This window comes from Podarcis liolepis, assembly GCF_965112155.1.
Source record: "Podarcis liolepis genome assembly, chromosome: 15".
Classification (NCBI taxonomy): Eukaryota; Metazoa; Chordata; class Lepidosauria; order Squamata; family Lacertidae; genus Podarcis; species Podarcis liolepis.
Window position 1 is genome coordinate 4,971,602 of NC_139566.1, and position 26,937 is coordinate 4,998,538.

The 26,937-nt window shown below is 49.0% G+C and overlaps 1 protein-coding gene across 3 annotated transcripts in view; it reads right to left on the reverse strand.

The window, feature by feature from the left end:
- ADAMTSL4 (ADAMTS like 4) overlaps nt 1–26,937 on the reverse strand; it is a 77,733-nt gene that overhangs the window by 13,101 nt on the left and 37,695 nt on the right. For all 3 annotated transcript variants that reach the window (XM_083476932.1, XM_083476933.1, XM_083476934.1), the window contains 7 exons: nt 26,086–26,161; nt 17,961–18,679; nt 15,001–16,501; nt 11,482–11,584; nt 5,574–5,710; nt 4,607–4,811; nt 1,797–1,969 (listed from right to left, as the gene is read on the reverse strand). In XM_083476932.1, coding sequence (XP_083333058.1) covers nt 1,797–1,969; nt 4,607–4,811; nt 5,574–5,710; nt 11,482–11,584; nt 15,001–16,501; nt 17,961–18,679; nt 26,086–26,161 — 2,914 coding nt within the window. The remainder of the gene's footprint in view (nt 1–1,796; nt 1,970–4,606; nt 4,812–5,573; nt 5,711–11,481; nt 11,585–15,000; nt 16,502–17,960; nt 18,680–26,085; nt 26,162–26,937) is intronic.

The window sequence follows — 26,937 nt, forward strand, 5'->3', positions numbered from 1 at the left end:
CACGAAGCCCCTGTTGTTCATCCTCAGAATCTGATTATGTAGAGGTAGACTCTGTCTGGACCTGGGAGCTCTACCTAGCTCCTTAGGTGGAGAAGGGAAAAGAGAAATCCTGTCTTGGAGGCCCCTCCCACCCAAATACGGACAGGCCCCTTCCATGACTAATTTCTGATTCCCTTCCCCAGATACTCTGCACCCAAATAACCCAAAGAAATGAAATTTCTTCAAACTACACACATTTCATTTGCCTATACAGTGGTACCTCAGGTTAAGTACTTAATTTGTTCCGGAGGTCCGTACATAACCTGAAACTGTTCTTAACCTGAAGCACCACTTTAGCTAATGGGGCCTCCCGCTGCCACCGCGCCGCCGGAGCACGATTTTTGTTCTCATCCTGAAGCAAAGTTCTTAACCTGAAGCACTATTTCTGGGTTAGCAGAGTGTGTAACCTGAAGCATATGTAACCAGAGGTACCACTGTATTTGCATCTCTATAGACTCAGGCATTTTGGAAAGCCAATGTGCATTCAACAGAAGCTCTGCTCCTATCTGTGGTCATACTGTACTTCTAATCCTTGGACTGCCTTATGACTTTGCAAACCACACTTTTCCAACCTGGAAATAGAAGCTGAAATATACTCAGAGTCCTGCAGTGATTTCAGGCTCTTTATTGCAGCTTGTAAAACAGGGATTAAATTGCCCCCCAAACCTCAGGCTTTTATATACATTATTTACACAATGAGTCCCGTCTGATTGGCTGATCCTGCTTCCCTCCTGGAGCCTGATTGGTCTTTTCCTGCAGGCCAATCAGTTGTTGCATTCTAGGATCCTACTTGCCTATTGTTCTAGCATCCAAGCTTAGTACAGTGGACGCTCGGGTTGTGAACGTGATCTGTGCGGGATGCACATTCTCAACCTGCAGAGTTCGCAACCTGCAGTGACGCATCTGCAGACGCACGGGTTGCGATTTGGCGCATCTGCGCATGCGTGACCGCCAAAACCCGGAAGTAACCCATTCCGGTACTTCCGGGTTTCGGCGGTCCGTAACCCAAAAAAACGCAACCTGCAACCTCTGTAACCCGAGGTATGACTGTACATAAGAGAAGCCTTAAGAATCAATGATTATTTATTAAACTTATCAGTTGCTGCTTTTTTTTTTTTAATAACAAAAGTAACTCAAAGCCTTGCTTTTGAATTCTGGTGCTGGAGGAGACTCTTGAGAGTCCCATGGACTGCAAGAAGAACAAACCTATCCATTCTGAAGGAAATCAGCCCTGAGTGCTCCCTGGAAGGACAGATCCTGAAGCTGAGGCTCCGATACTTTGGCCACGTCATGAGAAGAGAAGACTCCCTGGAAAAGACCCTGATGTTGGGGAAGATGGAGGGCACAAGGAGAAGGGGACGACAGAGGACGAGATGGTTGGACGGTGTTCTCGAAGCTACCAGCATGAGTTTGACCAAACTGCGGGAGGCAGTGGAAGACAGGAGGGCCTGGCGTGCTCTGGTTCAGGGGGTCACGAAGAGGCGGACACGACTAAACAACAACAACAACTCAAAGCCACTTGCGACAATAAATAAATTCACACGCCTGTTAAAACCAGCATAAAACAAAACCGAGAGAAATCTGAAAGTCCTGAGGACTAGGAACTTGGGTTTTTAAAGTGAATCAATGAAAGCGGAGACCCGCCTCCCCATTGAGAAAAGAGGCAGAGATCTGCATTCGGGGTGAGCCACAGACGTCCAAGCAGCACCGGATTCAACCTCTCCTCTCCCTGAGACCCCACCCCGCTGCGTACTCACATACACATCTATAGGTTCTGTCGTGGGACCCTCTGCGGTCAGGGACTCGCCCTCCCTCCGGTCGCTTCCTGGGCGGCTGTACACAAAGACGGTGCCAGCTGCCTCGTAGCGCCCTGGCGGGTTCACCGCCCAGTTCCCGTTGATGATGGATTTGCCACTGTGGCTCCGAAGGGCTGGGAGATTTGGGGGCATAGGGATGGGGGGGGGAGAGAGAGAGAGAGAGAGAGTCAACAGCAACATGAAACTACCAGTTCAAAGCCCTTCCTTCCCTCGCTCTGTGGCCCCCGCCCGCCGCCATTGCAATTTTAATTTTTATTATTTTTATTTTCTTTTTTAAATTTTGGGATTTTTACATACAGTGGTACCTCGGGTTAAGTACTTAATTCGTTCCAGAGGTCCGTACTTAACCTGAAACTGTTCTTAACCTGAGGTACCACTTTAGCTAATGGGGCCTCCTGCTGCTGCCATGCCGCTGCCACACGATTTCTGTTCTCAACCTGAAGCAAAGTTCTTAACCTGAAGCACTATTTCTGGGTTAGCGGAGTCTGCAACCTGAAGCGTATGTAACCTGAGGTACCACTGTACATTATATTACCTCCTTCCAATTTTTTTTTAAAATTTCCCGTACAATTTTGCAATTTTTATTTTTATTCCCTCATTCCAGGTGCAGCTTGCTTTTCAAAAATGCAAACACTCAGTTTTCAAGATTATCAGTCAAAACAGGTCAAAGGAACGCTCAAATCAAACTCAACGACAAGGCTAAAATGCTCGTCAACATTCTACACGTTGCCTATAACAAAAAAAATTTTTTTAGCAGGTGCCGGAAAGAGGACGGGGAAGGCACCTGCCTGGCGTCAATCGGCAGGGAGTTCCGAAGTGCGGGCGCTGCCACGCTAAAAAAATCGGATTCTTACAAACGCAGGATGAGTATTTGGTGGCACCTGTAACAGAGTCATTGAGATGGGAAGGAGGGCAGGGTAACTCAGGGAACCAAGGCCCCCACCCTGGAGCCACCTCTGAAGGAATGGCAGAATGCCTCTGAGCCCGTACAGAGTGCACTTGGGTCGCCACAGAGAAACACAGCCCGCCTGCCTTCTCCCTGCCCATAGATCTGGCATTAATAACAATAATAATAATTTTTTATTTATACCACGCCCTTCTTGGTTCAAAAACCAGGCTCAGGGCAGCCTACAACAAATTTAAAACACTTAATTATAAAAGCAGCATAAAATACAGTATAAAAACATGAATGACAATAAAATTCAAAAATCAATTAGATAATCCCCAGGGCTAGCTGGCTGAATTAGTCCTAGTTGGGCCAGCGAGGAGGCCAGGGGAGAATTAGCTGTGGGGTCTCAGAGCGGGTGATCTTCATAAAAGGGGAAGGGGAGAGAAGCTAAATAAAAGATCAGGCTGAATTCAAATTAAAAGCCTGGCAGGATAGCTCTGTCTTACAGGCCCTGCGGAAGGAGGTTAAATCCTGAAGGGCCCTAGTCTCATGGGACAGAGCATTCCACCAGGTCGGGGCCATCACTGAGAAGGCCCTGGCCCTGGTGGAGGATTGTCTGACTTCCTTAGGGCCCGGGACCTCTAAACTATGGTTATTCATGGACCTTAAGGTCCTCTGCGTGGCAGACCAGGAGAGGCAGTCCCAGAGATACGAGGTCCCTAAACCAGCACATTAAGCGGTAGAGGGCTTCTATCTTGGATGATGACGATGATGATGATGATGATGATAATAATAATAATAATAATAATAATAATAATAATAATAATAATAATTATTTATTACTCTCCCCTGCCCATCTGACTGGGCGGTTCCAACATCCAGCTTTGTAACATGGTGGCTTGAGCTGTTCCCAGTTAAATCAGCCCTTTATTAAGAACAATGAGGACTAGAATCTTACTTTATTTTTACAGGAAGATTCGCAGCTCAATGGCAGGGCACACACTTTGCGGGCAAAAGGTCCCTGGGCTCAGTCCTCAGCCTCTCCAGATGGGAAAGTCCCCCTTTATGATACCCTGCAGAGCCTCTGCCAGTCAGAGTAGGCTATACTGCGCTAGATGGCCCAATTGTCTGCACTGGTAAGACAGTCCAAATGTTGAATTTCAGGTTTTTTTATTTTCCAATAAAAAACCAGAGGCCTACCTCCTGGGAATAACAGATTTGGATATTCCACAAAAGAGGAAGGGTATCTTTTTATATGCGATGGCGGCAGCAAGAGTTTTGATCGCAGCAAAATGGAAGAGTAATGAAATCCCCTCTATACAAGATTGGATCCAAAAGCTGACAGAATATGCTGAATTAGATGGTGTGTCAGAAAAGATAAAGAATAAATCAAAACAGGAATTTGTTTCAAAATGGGAGGTTTTCAAAGAATAACTGGAAAATAAATATAGTAGATTAAATTCTGTTGCAGATTTCGAGGAACTTCAGTAATAGTTGTAAGGTAGATATAAGAAATTAGATTTATTAAGAGTAAGTTTAATTATGTTAAAAGGGTGCATTGGCAATAAGTAATATGAAACTGAAATATAGAATAGACGGGAGGTTGGGTCTTTAGTGTTAAGACCAATAAATGTTTTATTGTTTTCTAAGAAAATTATGTGTCTATGGTTATTCTTTGTGTAATTTGGTATTTGTGGTTTTTTTCCCCTTTTTTCTTGTTGTATCAATAAAAATCTTTTTTAAAAAAGCAAATGTTGAATTTCTATGAGTGTGCACGGATAACATCTTCAAGAAGCGGGTTTATAAACCCACCAAATTAAACAAACTACAACCCTCCCGACTAAACGGCATATACACATACCCAGGTAGTTAGGGCTGCGGGTCATTTCCTTAACCTGGATTTGGGTGGCGCCCGCCGGGATCTCCAGGATGCGGTGGTACCCAATGGGGACGTCTGTGTCGCTGAAATTCCCCACGACCAGCTTGCAGGTGGTGTGGTCCCCACCGCATACCCCGCAGCTGTCCAGCGTGCGATTCGAACCCAGGACCCCGTCGCAACCGGGGGTCTGGCGAGGCCATGGAAAAAGAGGAGAAACGAGGTTGAGAGATGAGCCGAGGTCGAGAGCTCCCCTTTCATACAGAGGGCAACATCTGGTTCTCCAGATGTTCTCTGATGCCTCCTTCGTCCCCCTGCTGTCCAGAAATATATTTTCTCTTCTCTCTCAAGTGCTGCCACCTCCTCCTCCAAACCCTCCTTAAAGAAATCAGGTCCCTTCCCTTGGAATTAGCAAAGCTGACCGATTTGATAAGACGAAAACCCAAAAATATAATCCAGAAACAATGGAAATGTCTAAGTGATTATTTATGTAGACAAGGATTAAGTGTAAGGTGTTGGTTGTGTTTAGAACAGATTTATGAAAGATTTAGAAAACTTATTGATTAGAATATTTGTATGGGAAAAATACGGAATAACAGATGCAAATTTGCTTAAAATGTATACAGGAAGTGCAGTGTAATGCGATGGAAGTCAAACAAGGAAGGTTTAAATGTTGAGATATTTGTGGAGTGAATTTGGAGGAAATTCTTCCAGTTTTTCTTCTTTTTGCAATTTTTCTTCTTATTTTTTCTTTTCCCTTTTCTTCCTTATCTCTTTTTTCTTCTTTTTTACATATGTGTGTCTATCTGAAAAAACGTGTATGTATGTATTTGTATGTATTTTGCTTGTATTTTGTAATAATTATGTTCAATAAAATTTAATATTTTAAAAAACAAACAAAACAGATCCCTTCCAAGTTAACAAGTCACCAACGAGTGTGCGAGCAACTCACAAGGCACTGGCCGGCCACGCAGATGTCCTGGGAAGAGGATTCACACGGGGTCCCATCCTGCACTTTCTCCGTGTGTCGCACGTAGAAGCGGTAGCCAATGGGGCGGCAGTTCAGCTCGCAGCGCTGGGAGCCCCGAACTACATGATGGGAGGAGAGGGAAGGAGAGGGGTCAGTAGGATCGGGGGGGGGCACGTTCATGCTAATAATAATAATAATAATTTATTATTTATACCCCGCCCATCTGGCTGGGCTTCCCCAGCCACTCTGGGCGGCTTCCAACAAAAGATTAAAAATACATTAAAACATCAGTCATTACTTCCCTAAACAGGGCTGCCTTCAGATGTTTTCTAGAAGTCAGATAGTTGTTTATTTCATTGGCATCTGGTGGAAGGGCGTTCCATAGGGTGGGTGCCACCACCAAAAAGGCCCTCTGCCTGGTTCCCTGTAACTTGGCTTCTCGCAGGGAGGGAACTGCCAGAAGGCCCTCGGTGCTGGACCTCAGTGTCCGGGCAGAACGATGGAGGTGGAGACACTCCTTCAGATATACTGGACTGAGGCCGTTTAGGGCTTTCAAGGTCAGCACCAACACTTTGAATTGTGCTCGGAAACGTACTGGGAGCCAATGTAGGTCTTTCAAGACTGGTGTTATATGGTCTCGGCGGGTGCTGCCAGTCAACAGTCTAGCTGCCGCATTCTGGATTAGTCTGCTTAGTCGCCTGGGGCGATCGTGGGCTCCTTTCCAGGTAACCAGGGAAGAATTTGCAAGTAGAAAGCAGAAAATACCGGAAGCAAGCGCAAATTAACAAAGGAATAAACTGATTTGGTTGTCATGACTATCCCTTACACTGTGGGCAAGAAAGGATTGTTCAAAAGGGGTTGGGAGATGGTGATGTTTAGAAGCTCCCACACTGAGGTCTAGAATCTTGAGACCGAGGCAAAACATTAACGAGGAGTCAGAGCTGCTCTACACACTCAAGGAGAAGGGGAGGACAGAGGACGAGATGGTGGGACAGTGTTCTTGAAGCTACAGACATGAGTCTGACCAACCTATCCATTCTGAAGGAAATCAGCCCTGAGTGCTCACTGGAAGGATAGATCCTGAAGCTGAGACTCCAAGACTCTGGCCACCTCATGAGAAGAGAAGACTCCCTGGAAAAGACCCTGATGCTGGGAAAGATGGAGGGCACAAGGAGAAGGGGACGACAGAGGACGAGATGGTGGGACAGTGTTCTCAAAGCGACCAGCATGAGTTTGACCCAACTGCGGGAGGCAGTGGAAGACAGGAGCACCTGGCGTGCTCTGGTCCAGGGGGTCACAAAGAGTCGGACACGACTAAACGACTAAACAACAAGAAGAAGTTTTTCACATTGTCCAGGTTTTGTTTTTAAAAAGAGGTTGCCGGGCCAGGCTGGCAAGTGAGGGCCGCAATGGCAAGCGAAGGCCTGGGTGGCAAGTGAGGGCTCGATTGCGCCCCCTCCTGGCTTCCCTTGCTATAGCAGGGAGACTTCTGTCCCGGCCGGCCAGGGCTGTGCCGAACGAAGGAAGCGAAGAACAAAGCGCCTTTTTGTGCAAAGTCTCCCCCATCGCCGCCACCAGCCCTGCCCTGTCCCGAAGTGCTTAAAAACATAAATATTGGCTCTGGAAATCAACAAAGAAGGCCGGCAGAGGGGAGGAAGGAGGTCGAGACGGCTCTGTCTGGAGACTCCCCCCTTGTTTATTTAAGAATATTTAAGCTCATTGGAAGCTTGCATGGGATTTAGTTTCAGGCTGCAGGCAAAAGAGGCAATGGCTCTCTTTCGAAAGACAGAGAGAGAGAGGTTTGGAGGCCCAGAAAGACCTACTAACAGCATGTGAGAGGAGATTGCAATCAAATGCACTCTGTACATGCTCAGTTGCCATTTGCCTTGCCTGGAAAACGAGCTGCGCAGCTTTGTACCATCTCTTTCTAACCGAGACTGAAGGAGCCCCTGCCCAAAGCATAGTCAGAAAGATAAAGGGCTCAGATTATGCCAGAGTCTCAGAGATTATGTCGGCGGGTCAGGCTGGATGACCCTTTAGGTCCCTTCAAAGGCTGCAATTCTATGAATCCCAGAACCAAAAGGCTAATACTGATGATAGCGGTCTTGGGGGTCACACGTTGGACTGGAGGCCATAACCTCAAGCTGGACTCAGAGCATCACTGCGTCCCATAGTGTAGCTAACCAGGGAGAGGGAAACGCACTCTGCGCATGCTCCAGAGTTATCTTGTTTCGTATTATCATCCCGAGGAATTCCAAGGCTGAGAAAGCAGATTCCATGGCTAAGATTAAGACTCTTCCTGAAGACATTAAAAGCAGAGGGGTCTTTGGAGACAGACAGATGCCCATTCCAGGATCAGCCTTCTCAGAAGTGTGACTCTGAGCATGTCAAGAGTGCTCCCTTTTCTGACGCTGTCCTCCCAGGAGGAGGAGGACGTGAGGGAAGGGGCAGAGCACCGTGTTCCCTCGAGCTGGGCGAGAACTGTTTGCTGCAAAAAACCAAAACAAAACCACAATATGTACTTTGATCTGACAAGTTGTGTATTTTTGGAAAAAGGGAAACGGACACAACTGCAGTCTTCTCCACAGCTAGCCAGCAGAGGGCGCTGGCATTCTGCCCATGCCACAACTCGCCCACAAATATTTGGGGCACGGTTGGAGGGCGAAGACCCCAGGGATAAAGCAGTTTCATGGGTGCGATGGGTGGAAGAGATAAGATATCATACATAATCCTTGGCAATAATTAAATTTCTCTCTCCTACACACACACACAAAACCACACTCCGTTCCAAGCCAGAAGAAAGGCCTTAAATCTCCCAGCATAAATACAGATTTTGGCCCAGGGCCACCAATGAGATCAGCTCAAAAAATGACACACGTGGGAAATGAGGGGGTGGCTGTTTGCCGTCCCCTCCCCCCTCCCCGCCCGCCTCACTTTCCAAACCGGTTCCCACACACCTTCCCCGAAAGGCAGAATTCCCACCGGTGCAGCGTCCTCTGCAGCAATGCAGGGAAACAGCAGCACCCGGCCTTTCACCGCCCTTGCAGCGTCCTGTGGCAAGGAGTTCCACAGGCCCACAAGGAACGCAGCTTAAGCGGGAGGGTTTTGCAGAAAGCGGGTCTGGAAACCCGAGAGACCCTTCTGGGCAGAATGGAAAGAGTGTGGCCTTTTTAAAATAATAATAATAGTAATAATAATAATAATAATCCTCAGTCCCCAGTTTCAAGGAGTTGCAAGCTTGGCCGCTCCCAAGCCTGGCATCGCCTGAGCTCCAGCTCTTTTCCCTAAGCCGCGCTGTCCTTGCGGTGACCTCTCCAAATCTGCTTATGTAAGTGACAAATACCCACTGGCCCCATGCTGATATAAATTGTTCATTAAAATAATGGGGGGGGGGCCTTAGAAAGAGGGGAAGAAACACTCCCTAACCCCCCCAGCTCCCTCCCTGAGATTGCTGGAGAGCTCAGCTGCTGTTCGCAGAGGGCAGGCGGGGAGAAAAGTCACAGGCGGGCAGCTTACAAACCTTCGAGATCGCGCTTCGAGATTGCCAGGGATGTCTGGCATCCCACCCGACTGGCACAGCCAAGATCTGCTTGCCGTAGCGAGCTGGAGAAGGCAGAGGCCAGCTGTCCGCTAAGGAGAGGGCGGCTTGGACGAAGCCAAAACCCCAGAGAGAAAAGGCCCCCGTCATATGCTAAAAGGCGTGGGGTGCCCATCTGTGCAACAACACAGCAACTCAGCTTCCCCAAGAAGCTGTTTCTGCTTTGAGAGCAAGCTGCTAGTCCTCAAGGCCGCAAAGGCACGTGCGAAAGGGTACGGCGTGTCTGATCCAGGGACATCGGATGCTGAATCTAAGCCAGGCCAATATAACAACAACAACAATTTATTATTTCTACCCTGCCCATCTGGGTTTCCCCAGCCACTCTGGGCAGCTTCCAACAGAACACTAAAATACAATAACCTATTAAACATTAAAAGCTTCCCTAAACAGGGCTGCAATGACAAACCTAGACAGCATCTTAGAAAGCAGAGACATCACCTTGCCAACAAAGGTCCGTATAGTAAAAGCTCTGGTTTTCCCAGTAGCGATGTATAGAAGTGAGAGCTGGACCATAAAGAAGGCTGATCACCGAAGAATAGATGCTTTTTAATTATGGTACTGGAGGAGACTCTTGAGAGTCCCATGGACTGCAAGAAGATCCAACCTCTCCATTCTGAAGGAAATCAGCCCTGAGTGCTCACTGGAAGGACAGATCGTGAAGCTGAGGCTCCAAGACTTTGGCCACCTCATGAGAAGAGAAGACTCCCTGGAAAAGACCCTGATGTTGGGAAAGATGGAGGGCACAAGGAGAAAGGGACGACGGAGGACGAGATGGTGGGACAGTGTTCCTGAAGAGACCAGCATGAGTTTGACCAAACTGCAGGAGGCAGTGGAAGACAGGAGTGCCTGGCATGCTCTGGTCCAGGGGGTCACGAAGAGTCGGACACAACTAAACGGCTAAACAACAACAACAAACAGGGCTGCCTTCAGATGTCTTCTAAATGTCAGGTAGTTGTTCTCTTTGACATCTGGTGGGAGGGTGTTCAACAGGGCAGGTGCCACTACCGTTAAGGCCCTCTGCCTGCTTCCCTGTAACTTGGCTTCTCACAGGGAGGGAACCGCCAGAAGGCCCTCGGTGCTGGACCTCAGTGTCCAGAACGATGGGGGTGGAGACGCTCCTTCAGATATACTGGACCGAGGCCGTTTAGGGCTTTCAAGGTCAGCACCAACACTCTGAACTGTGCTCGGAAACGTACTGGGAGCCAATGTAGGTCTTTCAAGACCGGTGTTATGTGGTCTTGGCGGCCGCTCCCTGTCACCAGTCTGGCTGCCGCATTCTGGATTAGTTGTAGTTTCCGGGTCACCTTCAAAGGTAGCCCCACGTAGAGTGCATTGCAGTAGTCCAAGCGGGAGATAACTAGAGCATGCACCACTCTGGTGAGACAGTCTGTGGGCAGGGAGGGTCTCATCCTGCGTAGCAGATGGAGCGGGTAAACAGCCACCCTGGACACAGAATATCTCAGAAGTGAGACTCACAAGATGACCAAAAAACCATTGAATTTTTTTCTGTGGTTCTCTCTCTCCTGCACCACAAATAATCTTCCCCCAGTTATAATTCAGACTGATACACAGCTCATTTCGGTGGGGAAATGCGAGGCAAGGGCTCTGCCTATCTCCTGATCCTTTTCCTTGACTAATAATAATAATAATAATAATAATAATAATAATAATTTATTTATACCCCACCCACCTGGTTGAGTTTCCCCAGCCAATCTGGGAAGCTCCCAATCGAGTGTTAAAAACAATACAGCATTAAATATTAAAAACTTCCCTAAACAGGGCTGCCTTCATATGTCTTTTAAAACTAAGATAGCTGCTTATTTCCTTGAGATCTGATGGGAGGGCGTTTCACAGGGCGGGCGCCACTACCGAGAAGGCCCTCTGCCTGGTTCCCTGTAACTTCACTTCTCGCAATGAGGGAACTGCCAGAAGGCCCTCGGCGCTGGACCTCCGTGTCCGGGCTGAACGATGGGGGTGGAGACGCTCCTTCAGGTCTACTGGACCGAGGCCGTTTAAGGGCTTTAAAGGTCAGCACCAACACAACACAACAACACAACACAACACGCCAGCTTTCTGCTCCTGCCCTGCCTTCTCTGGACCATGCAAAGCATAGCAACAAAGCATCGAGCAGCTGGAAGCATGTCTTCATGCACTGCGGGTCAACTGCGGAACTCACTGACACAAGATGTACGGCCAGCTGTCAAAGGCAGCAGACCAACAGCTGGGGCAGTCACTCGTAATTTGAAAATAGGTTTGGGGCAACCTTAAAATTTGGAGAGGTGGGACTCTTACCGTCCGTGAAGGGCTCCCACTGGTACAGGCGTCCCATGAACTCCTGGTTGTTGTATGCCGCACACTGGACGGCCCGAGGATCAGGTCGATCGGGCGGGCATGGCTGCGAAAGGAAAAGGGGGAGGGCCGGGCGGGCAGAGAGAGAGAGAGAGAGAGAGAGAGAGAGAGAGAGAGAGAGAGAGAGAGATTATTCCTAGATTTTAAAAAGATGAACTTGAGATATAGCAAAACTTCTTACTTCCCAGTTCGGAGAAAGGATGTCATTTGACACATTTGCGTACAGCCCTTACATTGCGTTATATCCCACGTTACTCAGTGTAGACCCATTAAAATTGATGGACATAGCTAACGCAGGCCCATTGAATCCAGTGGGTCTTTTCTGAGTAGAAATGTGTTGGATTTTAGTCTCTGAGGGACACACACAAAATGAGACCGCCTTTCATCCATGTAACAACCTTGCAGGTAGGTCCAAAGAGAGAAAGAAACAGACAGAGAGAAAAGCAGGCCCCAGGGCATCCAATAAGTTTCACGATCAAAGCAGGGATTCGAACTCGCATCCTCCAAGCCGCAAGGCCGCTCTGATTATTGTCGGGAGGGAAGAAAGGAAATTAAGACCCTTGAAACCGGTTTTATCAGGTCAATGCATCCTAATAAACTTTTCTAAGAGCAAATTCATTAATGGCTGTTGTCCGAACAGTCTTTGAAAACGTGGACGTTTTTGGTGTTTGGTTTCCCACCCGTCGTAAAAAGCACAAAAGCGCTGCCCTCGTACTAACGATAAAGGAGGTTTGGGAAATTAAGCAGGAAATTCAATCACGAGTTTATCTCCTGCTCACTTCAAAGGGCCGGTAACAATAGAAGCATTATCTACAGAGAAGCTGGACGCCCAGAGAGGTCATATAGGATTGGGGTGAAACATTCCCTTTCCGCCTCCTCCCAGTGCATTAAAAGTGGTTTGCTGTGTGTGGATAAACAGGTTGTGTAGGCTTTTGTGTAGATTCCAAAACCTGTTGGATCTGTTTGACCGGAGTCAAGAGCAGCTGAAAATAAAATGAGAAAAATCTAGCAAATGATGCCCCTCTGGATCTCTTAAAAAAATAATCGCTTGCCTCCAGCCACAGGTCATCTCTGAAAGATCATCACACACACACACACACACACACACACACACACACACACTCCTTGCTCTAACCACTAGGCCTTCCAGAATGGCTCAAAGTTAGGAATAGGATCCAGCAGAGTTAAAGAGGAAAGGGCCAAAGTGTGTTTAATTCCAAGTTGTACTTATTCACGGGCAGCCTTCCTCTTCTACAAATAATCCCCCCCAACTTGTAGGCAGCTGTTTGTCTGGTCCCAACGGGCCAAACAGGAAAGCTTGGAAGCAGCCACGCAAAACGCCCATGGCTCTAGTCCCTAAGAATTCACCAGAGCCATCTCTCTGAACAAAGAGGTCTGTTTCCCATCACTGTTCGAAAACTCTTTGTTTACAAGACAAGTAAAAAAACAGGAGACTGAACCGTACGTTTCTGAAAGTCTTAGGCTGTGTACATACACCCCATACATTTCAAGCACCCTCCCTAAAGAATACGGGGAACTGTAGTTCCCCCCAGAGCTGCAATCCCCAGCACCCTTTGCGAACTACAGTTCCCAGGTTCTTTGGGGATAGAAAGCGTGCTTTAAATGTGTGCTGGGTACGCCCTCATCATCAGCAAATAAACAACAGTTTGAGCACCAGCTTCTGAACTCGGGATGTAAGGAGCCCAATTAGCTGAATCAGGGCTGTTTTGCAGTAAAACACAACTAACAGAGTAAAATGCAATAGGAGGAATATCTATTCATTAAAATTAAACTCCTTAATTCTAGCCTCCCGTTAACTTTGCTGCTAACACCCTCCACTCCTTTCAAGTGTCTCTTCACCCCTGCTACTTCCAGCCCATTCTGCTAATTTTTTGGGTACGCCACCAGACTGTAAGAATGATAAAACGAGTCTTGGCAGACCACTTAATGATTTTTTTCTGCCTCTTGTACCGATTACAATGCACTGCGCTAGATGCTGTGCAATTTTGAGTTGCATTTTTATTGCTTCCTGGATACCGTACTTTTGTTTACAGTGGTACCTCGGTTTCCGAACGTCAATGAGCGTTTTGGTTTTATAACGCCATAAACCCAGAAGTAAACCACCCCCACCATTCTGCCCAGACGCTGAGGTCCAGCTCCGAGAGCCTTCTGCGGTTGCCTCACTCCAAGAAGTGAAGTAACAGGGAACCAGGCAGAGGGCCTTCTCGGTGGTGGCACCCACCCTGTGGAACGCCCTCCCACCAAATGTCAAAGAGAACAACTACCAGACTTTTAGAAGACATCTGAAGGCAGCCTTGTTTAGGGAAGCTTTTAATGTTTGATGCATTACTGTATTTTAATATTTTGTTGGAAGCCGCCCAGAGTGGCTGGGGAAGTCCGGCCAGATGGACGGGGTATAAATATTAATTATTATTATTATTATTATTATTATTATTATTATTATTATTATTAACGCTTCGGTTTTCGAACACGCCTCGGAAGTTGAACATGCAATGCAGCTTCCGTACTGAGGCTTCCGTGTTGAGTTTTCGGTTTTCGAACGTATTAGAACTCGAACGGTCTTCCGGAGCGGATTACGTTTGAAAACTGAGGTCTCACTGTACCGCAATTTGAAGTCCGAGGAATTCAAACTGCAATACAGCAAAGCACAATACAAGGAATATACACCCGTGAATTAAAATTAAACTCCTTTCATTCTCGCCTCCCGTCTACGCTGCTGATCCTCTCCACTGCTTTCAAAAAGCTCCTACATCTGATGCTTCTGCTCCATTGCTGCTCACTTTCTGGGTGGACAAAACAATTTGAGAAGAATGGAGCAGCCCCTGCTCACAGCTACTGCTGCCCTGTTCTTCAGGCATGTCAAAGGCCACCCAAATAATAATAATAATAATAATAATAATAATAATAATAATAATAATAATTTATTTGTACCCCGCCCATCTGGCTGGGTTTCTCCAGCCACTCTGGCCGGCTTCCAACAAAGATTAAAGGTAAAGGGACCCCTGACCATTAGGTCCAGTCGTGGCCGACTCTGGGGCTGCGGCGCTCATCTCGCTTTATTGGCCGAGGGAGCCGGCATACAGCTTCCGGGTCATGTGGCCAGCATGACTAAGCCGCTTCTGGCGAACCAGAGCAGCACAAAGAAATGCCGTTTACCTTCGCACCAGAGCGGTACCTATTTATCTACTTGCACTTTGACGTGCTTTCGAACTGCTAGGTTGGCAGGAGCAGGGACGAGCAACAGGAGCTCACGCCGTCTCGGGGATTCGAACTGCTGACCTTCTGATCGGCAAGTCCTAGGCTCTGTGGTTTAACCTACAGCGCCACCCGCGTCTCCAACAAAGATTAAAAATACATTAAAATGAAGCACGCAGGCCACCGGTGGACCACAATTAGGGAGCCCCTGCTATAGGGCGGAAAAGCCCCACCCCGATCTCTTACCTCTTGCCTGCAAGCCTTGAACTGCTTGCTCTCTCCTTCGCAGTGGAAGGTCTCGGTGCCAGGGTAGTAGAGGTTCCACTGAGGCACTTCGCCACCCGGGCGCACCCCTCCCGGCTGCCCCCTGGCGTGGAACTGAACAGGGTTGCCCCGGTGCAGCAGCCAAATGTCCGGCTCCGCAGGACGAGGAGCCACGGGCTGGTCCACAAAGAGGCTGTGCGACGGCCGCCTGCCCTGGCCGCCCCCCTGGTGCTCGTTCTGCCTCTGGTTCCGCGACCGGGATTGCCCGTGGGGCGAGCGGTTCGCGTGTCCCGCCCCATCAGGCTGCGCCACGGAGCGGCTCTCCGGGCGGCGGGGCGGCTCTGGCGTGGCCCGGTGGCTCTTGCCCGCCCCAGGCCCCTTCCTCTTGGCAGCGGAGCCGTTGTTTCTGAGGATGTGGTGGGTCAGCCGCAGCTCCCCCTGCGCATGGGGAAGGGGGCTGCCAGCCACGGACGGCCCCAGAGAGGAGGAATGCGTCACGGCCGCTGTGGGGTGGCCGCCTCCCTCTCCGCCGCCTTCCGACGTGGGGACTGAGCTGCCCGTGGAACTCTCTGCCACTTCAGGCGTCTCGTGAGACCTTGCAGAGGATTCTGGGAGCTGCTTCTCATGGGGCCTTGCAGAGGATTCTGGGAGCTGTTTCTCGTGGGGCCTTGCAGAGGATTCTGGGAGATGCTTCTCGTGGGACCTTCCAGAGGATTCTGGGAGCTGCTTCTCATGGGGCCTTGCAGAGGATTCTGGGAGCTGCTTCTCGTGGGGCCTTGCAGAGGATTCTGGGAGATGCTTCTCGTGGGACCTTCCAGAGGATTCTGGGAGCTGCTTCTCATGGGGCCTTGCAGAGGATTCTGGGAGATGCTTCTCGTGGGGCCTTGCAGAGGATTCTGGGAGATGCTGGTTCCCTGAAGGTGCTATGGCGCCCCCTGGCTGGTGAGCCTCGCCGTGCGACCCTGGAGAGCTTTTTCCTGCCTTCCCACGATGCTCTGCTTCCCCCGAAGATTCGCTCTTCTGCGGCGTGGCCGTACCCGGTTCCGTGGGCTGCTCTGTGTCCGCCGTGCCCCCTCCGTTTGCCATATGCCCATGAACCTCTGAGTGGCTGTGCCCCAAATGACTCTTCACCCCCTCACCAGCCTGTGTGTGGGGCTGGGCAGCAGCGTCCGCCAGCAGAGGCTGTTTTGGCTTCAGGGGGGTCCTGGGTCCGGCCCTGGAGCTCAGGGGCCTCTTCTCCCGGCCAGTTTCCTCCTGCTCCTCTTCCTCACGGGAGGAAGAGCGGACAGCTTTGCGCCTCTGTTTTTTCGAAGGTGGGGGAGGAGGAGGGGGAGGAGGGGACGGGGGCTCCCCGCCTCTGCCCCCGTGGTGCCTCTTGAATCGGGGCTGGACCCCCTCGGCCACGTCTGTGTGGAGGGGCAAGGCGAACGGCAGCTTCCCGTAGCCGTATTTGCCTGGCTTGATCGCCTCTCGAACCCGGGACCTGAGGGGGCAAAGTGCCACAATGTGAATTTGAAACCAAACAAAGCCCTGAGTTGCAAAGAGAACGTCAGCAGTGTCTAGGCAACATGATGGCCGTGCACATACGCAATAGACAATCTTTAGAGAATTCCTTCAAACCATAATAAGTACAAAATGAAATCTTCAGTCTAAAAGTCTCTGAAAATCTTTAAATGAAGCGAGGTACCAGACTTTGTACAATGAAAGACAAGCTGTGAAGCTTTGTGTATTCAGCTAATGTCCAACACTGAACAGTGATTTCGGATATTGCCTACTGTTTCGTAGAATTCTTCGTCAGAGTGGTGGGAGGATACAGAATTGCTTCATAAACCCATCTTATGTGACTACATTATTACATGAGCACTGTTCCACACCATTTGATATTTTCATTTATATACATTCATTCCAAATATCCGGAATCACTGTTCAGTGTTGGACATCATACTTGCTGATGCGTACAGGCTCTGCTCAGCGCTCCCTTTAAAGAATATTTTCCCCCTTGCATTTCCCCTCCAAAAACTAGGTGCGTCTTATGGTCAGGTGAGTCTTATGGAGCGAAAAATACGGTAACTGGTCCCCACGTGGTGGGTTTTTTGAAATGCTCAGAGGAAATCTGATTGGTTCCTACAAACGCTGTGTTAAAAGTTCTTTTGTTACCGTATTTTTCGCCCCATAGGACGCACCGCCCCATAGAAGAAGAAGAAGAAGAAGAAGAAGAAGAAGAAGAAGAAGAGGAGTTTGGATTTGATATCCCGCCTTTCACTCCCTTTAAGGAGTCTCAAAGTGGCTCACATTCTCCTTTCCCTTCCTCCCCCACAACAAACACTCTGTGAGGTGAGTGGGGCTGAGAGACTTCAGAGAAGTGTGACTGGCCCAAGGTCACCCAGCAGCTGCATGGGGAGGAGCGGAGATGCGAACCCGGTTCCCCAGATTACGTGACTACCGCTCTTAACCACTACACCACACTGGCTCTCGCCCTATAGGACGCACCTAGTTTTTTCGGGGGGGGGGGGGAATAAAGGAGAGAAAAAAATTCCCCCCAGGCGCGGGGGGCTGGCGCAGGGGAAGCCTGAGCTTCCCCCAGCCCCCAGAACAGGCTGCCGCCCCAAGCCTTGCGTGCCTGGCGGGACCTCCCGCCGGGCGCGTGCGGCTTGCGGATAGCTTCCTGAAGCCTGGAGAGCAAGAGGGATCGGTGCGCACCTCTCGCTCTCCAGGCTTCAGCGAAAGCCTGCATTCGCCCCATAGGACGCACACACATCTCCCCTTCATTTTTGGAGGGGAAAAAGTGCGTCCTATAGGGCGAAAAATACGGTAATAAAAGGGGCCTGGGCCAGGGTGTGACAGATTATGATCTACACTTCCTCCCAAAGTCTTGCTGGCCAAGCCTCGTATTTTGTTTTAATCAGGGTCCAGACCCACCCTAAACCAGACCCCAAACTCACCTCCGGGCTGCCGGCGACTCCGGCGTAGGAGAAGCAGCCCAGCTGCGGGGGTCACCGTCCCCTTGACCACCGTGGCGCGGCCGGTCAGGGCTCAAGCCCGCCTCAGGGCTGTCCGTCCTCAGGGGTTTGAACAAGGGGATGGCATCCCGAACGGGGGTCCGGGCAGCTGCACTGTGCCGGAAGGGCTGGTTGGGGTTCCGGTGAGATTCCTGGTTCCCCCGAGGCCTCGGCGGGTGGACCCCAGCCTCCTGCGCGGGAGCAGGGTCCCTCCGGCGGCCATGATGGGGCGCGACGGCGTCTCGTGAGGGCAGTTCCTCGGCCGGGAGCGCCTGGTGGCGGGTGTGGCGGTTCTGGGGTCCGAGGCGCGGGGTGCGAGGCGGCTGGGCCTGGCCGTGGAGGGTCAGGGCTGAGCCGTGGAAGGGCAGACCCGGCCTGGCACTGCCCTCGGTGTGGAGAGGGTAGGATGGCCGGCCCGGGTAAGGGCTAGCGGGCCGGTTCTCGTGGGCCTGCGGAGGGTACAGCGGCTGCGGGGCCAGCTCCGGCCGGCCAGCCCAGGCGACGCGCTGGTACGGGGACTGGCACGCACGAGTCCTTTCCATCACCCCCAGGCCGCAGGGCTGCGAGCAGGCTGACCACGATGCCCAGGCGCTCCACAGGCCGGGCATCCGACTCCCGGGGCCGTCGTCCTCAGTGGCCTGGCGAGGTCTCCTGCGGGGGACCTGAGGGTGGAAGAAGCAGGGAGACATCGTCAGTGGGGTGGCCCTTGCCGGGACCGGAACTCACCACCCTTTGCCACCCATCGTTCCTTCTCCACGTATGGAAGAAGAGCCCGAGATGGAAAAAAAGTCCCTCCCAGAGAAGAATGGCAGTTTAAGTTGTTGTCCCCGTCCCCCAATTTTTTATTCATTTTATAACACAACTAAACAACACAAACAGAAAAAAATACAAATTCTTGTCTTATCCTCATTTTTCTAAACATTGTTAGGTGAGCTTCCCCAAGTCCCCCCATCTGATTTTCATTTTACCTCATCTTTAGCAGTTTACATATATCATAATTTTTAACCTTTTTTTAAAATCACGCTTACTTTTACAGTGGTACCTCAGGTTAAGTACTTAATTCGTTCCAGAGGTCCGTTCTTAACCTGAAACTGTTCTTAACCGGAAGCACCACTTTAGCTAATGGGCCTCCTGCTGCTGCCGCGCTGCCGGAGCACGATTTCTGTTCTCATCCTGAAGCAAAGTTCTTAACCTGAAGCACTATTTCTGGGTTAGCGGAGTCTGTAATCTGAAGCGTATGTAACCTGAGGTACCACTGTACCTTTAAAAATCAACTACCAGACTTTCAGAGGACATCTGAAGGCAGCCCTGTTTAGGGAAGCGTTTAATGCATTACTGTATTTTAATATTTTGTTGGAAGCCGCCCAGAGTGGCTGGGGAGGCCCGGCCAGATGGGCAGGGTATAAGTAAGTTGTTGTTGTTGTTGTTGTTGTTGTTGTTCTAGCCAAGTGATCTCCCTCAGGTCCAAATCCAGTGCTCTAACCATTGCACCACACCACTCTGTACAAAAAAAAACCCCAATCGTGTTCCTATAACTTTCGCCTTGCTGGGGAGGAGGGGAAAGGGTCTCTGCCTTTTCCCGATCCAAACTGGCTACCCGCTTGCCAGAATTATTTCCTCCCTGTTCCAAAGAGACACAGAAAGAACTGTCCTGGGTGCCAGGAGATCCTTCCCAGCTGCTGACCGTCTGACCGGGCAGCTGGTTCCCTCCCTCACTGGGCGAGGGCGTCGCGGATGCACAGAGCTGGAGAGGTCTGGACAGGGCACATTTTTCAGCCAAAAAAGGAAATTATTAATAATGTGTAAAGGCTGGCGTGCTCTGTAACCCAAATCCTTGGCAGTGTGGGGTAGGGGACCAGGTCACAGGGAGAGATAGCGCTGGGGCGGAAGATAACAGAGGCTCCAGTCCGTCGGGCGAAAGGGAACCTGGGGTACTTTTGCTCTAAAAGGCACTCAAAAGGATTGTGGGTTATTTGCCGGTGGAGCACAGGGTCAGGTTTAAGGTCTGGTTTTGACTTTTAAAGCCCTTGGACCCACGAGACCGCCTCTCCTGGTCTGACCCACGGAGGACCCTTAAGGTCCACAAATGACAACACTTTGGAGGTCCCAAGTCACAAGGTGGTTAGACTGGTCTCAACTAGAGCCAGGGCCTTTTCAGTACTGGCCCCGACTTGGTGGAACGCTCTGTCACAAGAGACCAGGGCCCTGCGGGACTTGACATCTTTCCACAGGGCCTGCAAGACAGAGCTGTTCTGCCTGGCCTTTGGTTTGGACTCAGTCTGACCCTTACGTTTTCCCCTCCCCTTATGGTTTTGATCTATGGGCTACTTTTAAAATGAGGCTGCATTTTAAATTGCATTTTAACCTGTATTTTAAATTGGGTCGTCGTCCCCATTATGTTTCTATTGTCATTTTACTGGTGTTAGCCGCCCTAAGCCCGGCTCTGGCAGGGTATAAATGAAATTATTATTATTATTATTATTATTATTATTATTATTGCCGCCACAATTGGTTTTCAGAGGTAAACTTCCTCTGAATGTGGAGGTTCAGATGGACCAATCAGGCTCTTGCAGGGGTGGCTGCTGCCCGTCAGGACTGGGGAGAGGGCAAAAGTTGACGAGCCCAACAGTTAGGGGGCGCCACAACTAATGACAGTCAGAGCCAAGTAATTTTGATTTTTGAGGGAGTTGAGTATGTTTAGCCAGGCGAAGAAAAGACAGACAGGGGAACGGACTTCCTTGGAAGGTGATGGACTTTCCTTCACTTGGAGGCGTTTAATCAGAGGTTGGGTGGCCAATTTTCGAGGGCTCTTTACAGCGTTGCCTGGGGTTGGACTAGATGATCCCACGGGGTCCCACCCGACTGTGGTTCTGTGATTCTAAGTCTTTGTTCCCATCCTGCTCTCTGCTGAGTTCTGCAAGGGGCGACACTGAGATTGAGGAGGAAGCTGAGAGGAGGGCCAGCGCCACCCAAACTGGTTGTAAGAAATGGGAAACTGAGGCTGCACGCTGAACCAGAAGCTGGTTTTTAGAGAGGGAGTCAAGAAGGTTATCAATGGCTAGCAGCCTCTATGAATTCGTACCCTCTTTTTTTAAAGCCGACCACACTGGCATCCGTCACTGTCCTGCAGGAGTCAGTTCCACAGTTTAACGAAATAAACAGGGAATCATTGGCTACCTGAGATAATTCTAACTGGAGTTTACAGGGATGACTACCAGGAACGTTACTAATAAAAATAATAATTTCATTATCTATACCCCACCCATCTGGCTGGGTTTTCCCAGCCACTCTGGGCGGCTTACAGCAAAATATAAAAACATAATAAAACATCATGCATTAAAAACTTCCCGATACATTCTGCATGCCAAACAGGCGCTCTGCCTCAGACCTACAAAGACGGCAGGCTGTAATAATAAATAATAATAATAATAATAATAATAATACATTTCTGGGGGACAGGAGGCGGGCAGGTGTGGAGGATTCCCTGGTCCTGAATGGGGTAACTGTGCCCCTGAAGGACCAGGTGCGCAGCCTGGGAGTCATTTTGGACTCACAGCTGTCCATGGAGGCACAGGTTAAATCCGTGTCCAGGGCAGCTGTGTACCAGCTCCATCTGGTACGTAGGCTGAGACCCTATATGCCCGCGGACTGCCTCGCCAGAGTGGTGCATGCTCTGGTTATCTCCCGCTTGGACTACTGCAATGTGCTCTACGTGGGGCTACCTTTGAAGGTGACCCGGAAACTACAACTAATCCAGAATGCAGCAGCCAGACTGGTGACTGGGAGCGGCCGCTGAGACCATATAACACTGGTTCTGAAAGACCTACATTGGCTCCCAGTACATTTCTGAGCACAATTCAAAGTATTGGTGCTGACCTTTAAAGCCCTAAACGGCCTCAGTCCAGTAGACCTGAAGGAGCGTCTCCACCTCCATCGTTCTACCCGGACACTGAGGTCCAGCTCTGAGGGCCTTCTGGTGGTTCCCTCACTGCGAGAAGCCAAGTTCCAGGGAACCAGGCAGAGGGCCTTCTCGGTAGTGGCGCCCTCCCTGTGGAACGCCCTCCCACCAGATGTCAAAGAGAACAACAACTACCAAACTTTTAGAAGACATCTGAAGGCAGCCCTGTTTAGGGAAGCTTTTAATGTTTGATGTATCACAGTATTTTAATATTCTTTTGGAAGCCGCCCAGAGTGGCTGGGGAAACCCAGCCAGATGGGCGGGGTATAAATAATAAATTATTATTATTATTATTATTATTATTATTATTATTATTATTATTATTATTTATACCCCGCCCTCCCCAGCCAAGACCAGGCTCAGGACGGAAATACAACTTAAAAACAAGATTAAAATACAACGTTAAAATGCAGCCTCATTTCAGCAGAAACGCAAAAACTTTTTTGGGGATGAAAATGTCAAGTCTTCACCAAGGCTAACTATCCAGACTGGTCCTATGTGGGCCAGAAAAAAGCCAGGGAAGTCCCCAAGTAGGGTTATCTCTCAGCTGTGAGCCTGTGTCTGTAAAAACCAGAATATCAACAGTCTACCTTACAGGTTTGTTGTACAGATAGTAATTTCCTATGTAAAAAAATAAAATAAAAAATTAAGAGGTGATGATTGACCCCAAGCACAAGGAGGAAGGACTTTCCACCTCTGGCTGGAATAATTCCCCGTTCTGATTCCACCAGCGATACTCATCAGAAAGGCCTTTGGGGGCTACTTTTTCCTGCTTTCCATTTCGTCCGTGATGCAACACCCCAAACCACCGCCTTCCAGGGTCTCCGTCTAAAGTTACAAAATCAACATCTAGAAAATTGAGCCCAGATGCTCAACGCACACTGGTCCAAGCTGACGCAGCGCATACGACCCAGAGAGAAATAAACTGAGATGCTTCTTTTCACGCCGACCGGAGAGAAGGGTCTTTCATTTGAACAACCTCTCGCTTTGTCCCCCTTCTGAAAAAGGCGGCCTTATTTCGCGAGCAACAAATCCGGCCGCCGGCAAACGTCCCTGGGGAGTCAGTTTGGGGAAAGCTTTGCCCCTTCTGCACTTCTGCACGTACAGAGGAGGAGGAAAAGCGCCACAGAGCAGGGGGACAAAACCTCTCTGTTTCGTTCGATTCGAATCATACGCTGTTTTTGTCCAGTTTCCCTCTCCAAAATGTTATTGGGATTTATTCTCTCTCTGGACGGCCCCTGTGTTATTTAAGTGCTAGCATCCTCCAGATGTTGCTGCGCTACAGTTCCCATCACCCTTGACCCCAGCCGGCCCCCACTGGCTTGCTAAGGGCTGGAATCCAGAAACATCTGGAGGGCTCAGAATCCACACCCATGGCTTGCATATACATCTCCCCCCTTCAGCCTGGCCATCTCCAGATTTTGCTGGATTCCAGCTCCCACCTGGAGGGTCACAGATGTCCCTCATTCCTGTTGTAGAAAAGGAAAAAAAAAACCCAATTTTGGGAGTGGGGTGGGGGACAGAATTATAGGATATATAGAATATCCTTCGAACCAGATGCTATATTCCTTGGACTTTTTAAAGATACAGTTAATCCGAAGGATAAAGACTTGGTTGGGAGAGTGCTGATGGATGCCAAAGTCACGCCAACGTTTATCAGCTGCCTGGCAGAAAGCGTGGGCCACAATAATAATTTTCAAAAGGACGAGTTGATTTATTACGCGCATGTATTTAAAAGGTTAAATTGGAAATGAAAGGATGGAACAAATCTCGAGATTCTCTTTGGATTCTGTTTTTAGATGGTCATTAATCAAGATTGCCATATTTATATTACGGAAAGTATGTATATATTAGGGGGCTGCTCGCTCCACCGGCCAACTTCACACCGGCCCCACATTAACTCCCTACTCTCTGCTTTCCACACTGGGGAAGCCCAGCAAGATGGGCAGGGTATAAATAATAAATATTATTATTAAGCTCCGAAGATGCCCTTTGACTTTCTTAACCACACCTGAATAAGGCAGATTCCATGCTAGAGTTCATTAGGAAACGAATCGAAATCAAAACTGCCACTATCATAATGCTATTATACAAATGGATAGTAGGACTGCATTTTGAGGACAGTTCTGGTTGCCTCGCTTGGAAAAGGATATTGTAGGTTCAGAAAAGAGCTAGCAAAATGATCGAGGGGGTGGAGCCGCTGCTGATATGCCTTGCTCAGTTCAGTATTTCTTATTCATGAATGTTTTCCCCACACTGTTAAAAGTGCAGGGCTCCTTATGTCAGCCATGATCTTCACAACTGAGTTGTCCAGATAGGTCTGGAATATGCCCATTTCACAGGTTATGGGGATGAGGCTAAAGGCTGATAATGCTCAGGATTTGCTTGCTTGTAAGCTTTTATGATTTGAAGCACAACATCAAAAAAACGAAGATCATGGCCACTGGTCCCATCACCTCCTGACAAATAGAAGGGGAAGAAATGGAGGCAGTGAGATATTTTACTTTCTTGGGCTCCATGATCACTGCAGGTGGTGACAGCAGCCACGAAATTAAAAGACGCCTGCTTCTTGGGAGAAAAGCAATGACAAACCTAGACAGCATCTTAAAAAGCAGAGACATCACCTTGCCGACAAAGGTCTGTATAGTTAAAGCTATGGCTTTCCCAGTAGGGATGTATGGAAGTGAGACCTGGATCATAAGGAAGGCTGATCGCCGAAGAATTGACGCTTTTGAATTCTGATGCTGGAGGAGACTCTGGAGAGTCCCATGGACTGCAAGAAGATCCAACCTCTCCATTCTGAAGGAAATCAGCCCTGAGTGCTCACTGGAAGGACAGATCCTGAAGCTGAGACTCCAATACTTTGGCCACCTCATGAGAAGAGAAGACTCCCTGGAAAAGACCCTGATATTGGGAAAGATGGAGGGCACAAGGAGAAGGGGACAACAGAGGACGAGATGGTGGGACAGTGTTCTTGAAGCTACCAGCATGAGTTTGACCAAACTGCGGGAGGCAGTGGAAGACAGGAGTGCCTGGCGGGCTCTGGTCCAGGGGGTCATGAAGAGTCAGACATGACTAAACGACTAAACAACAACAAGCTTTTATTATTATTATTGTGGAACAAATAAGAGCCTTGATTACAATTGAGGCCGATGTTTAGGCCTCCGGAGGCAACAGATCTCCCTTTTAACCTTCCAGAAATAGCTGGAGTCTTGATTTTCCTATCACTGAAAAAGGATTTCCCCAAAGTGTGGAGTGAGGGGGCCTTGAGCCCTATTATTTTAGCTCCTGCCCACCATTAAAGTTTCCTGGTTGCCTTGCTCCGGCTTCAACAGAGGCAGGAAAAACAAAGAAAGTTAAAAATAACAGTTCTATTAATGCGGCAAAAGCCTGCACACAACTCTATAACAAATTTTGTTTTGCAGATAATAAAACTGTGTGTGTGTTTGTGTGCCCCCTGTTCTTGCAAGGAGGAAAAGAGAACACTATTTCAACAAGCCGAATCCGCCCGCTGCTTCTTCTTATGCCCATTTTACAGATGGGGAAAACTGAGGGCTGGGAGGCCACTTAACCTGTATCCAGAGGCTGAGTGACTCAGGCAGTCCTCGTTTTGAAAAGAGCAAAAAGAACTTGTGGACATCCAAAGAAGATGAACGCTGGAAGGTTCAGGGCAGATAAATGAAAAAGACCTTTTTCATCCAGCACATTGTTAAACTTTGGAACTCACTGCTGCAGGACCCAACTTGGATGGCTTTAAAAGAGAACTGGACATAGTCAAGGAGGGGAGAGCGTTGCTAGTGTGCTTCTGGCTGGCCACTCTGGGAACAGGATACTGGACTTGTTCCCTTGGCCTGATCCAGCTGAGCTCCTCTGATGTCCTTAATGCAATCAGATTGCAGGCAGATTCTTACCAAACTCCAAGCCGCTAGTCCTCACTTTTCTGAGTTCTCATGCTGTCAGTCTCCAGCTCCTATTATTATTCTCCGTCCAGAACTTTTGCAAAGGTTAACCGCCTTCACTTGGGGAATAGATTTCTCCAAGCGAAGGTAGTTAATCTTTGCAAAAAAGATCTTTGCTCGTGAGTAAGCCCATTGCTGCAGACTGACTCACCTTCTCGGCGGCTTGGCAGAGGCTGGCCATCAACATCATCACGGAGAGAGTCAAGGAGATGGAAGCCAAGGGAAACCTGGAAAGGAAAACAAGGCAGTGATGGTCAGGGAGCTGCTGTTTGTGGGCGAGGCAGGAAGATGGCGGCTGTGCTGAGTTAGGCAGGCTCTCCAGGAAAGTTCCTGAGCAAAGCATGATGGGAATATCCCTGCTTTTAATGCCCCATCGCTTTATAGTCAAGGAGGACCCTTTCACTGAATACAGGAAGGTTCACTGCAAGCTGTGGAGGTCTTGCACTCACCGCTGAATCTAATTAATAATACAGTGGTACCTTGGTTTAAGAACAACTTAGTTTATGAACAACTTGGATTAAGAAAAAAGCTGCAAACCCAGAAGTAGGTGTTTCGGTTTGTGAACTTTGCCTTGGTTTAAGAACACATTTCGCTTCCTGTTGAGTGTGTTGTAAATTGAGTCCCCCGCTGCTATGGGAAAGCATGCCTTGGTTTAAGAACGCTTTGGTTTAAGAACGGACTTCCGGAATGGATTAAGTTTGTAAACCAAGGTACCACTGTAATAATAATATTTTTAAAAATCAGACCTTCAAGGGAAAACATAGCCATTGTGGTTAGCAGTCATTGGTAGTCATGTAATAAACACCCATGGTTTTTCTCTGTGAATAACTAGCATTAGAGGCAAATACCCACCCATTCAAATCCAAAAATGCCTATTTGCACCCAGATGAGGTATATCGGGACATCCAGGTTTCAGGATGTTCTTACCACTGATCTTTGGTAGTCCTGGGATTGTTTTCTCCAAAACAAGGTTAAAAAGCGGGGTAAAATGTTTTCAATAAAT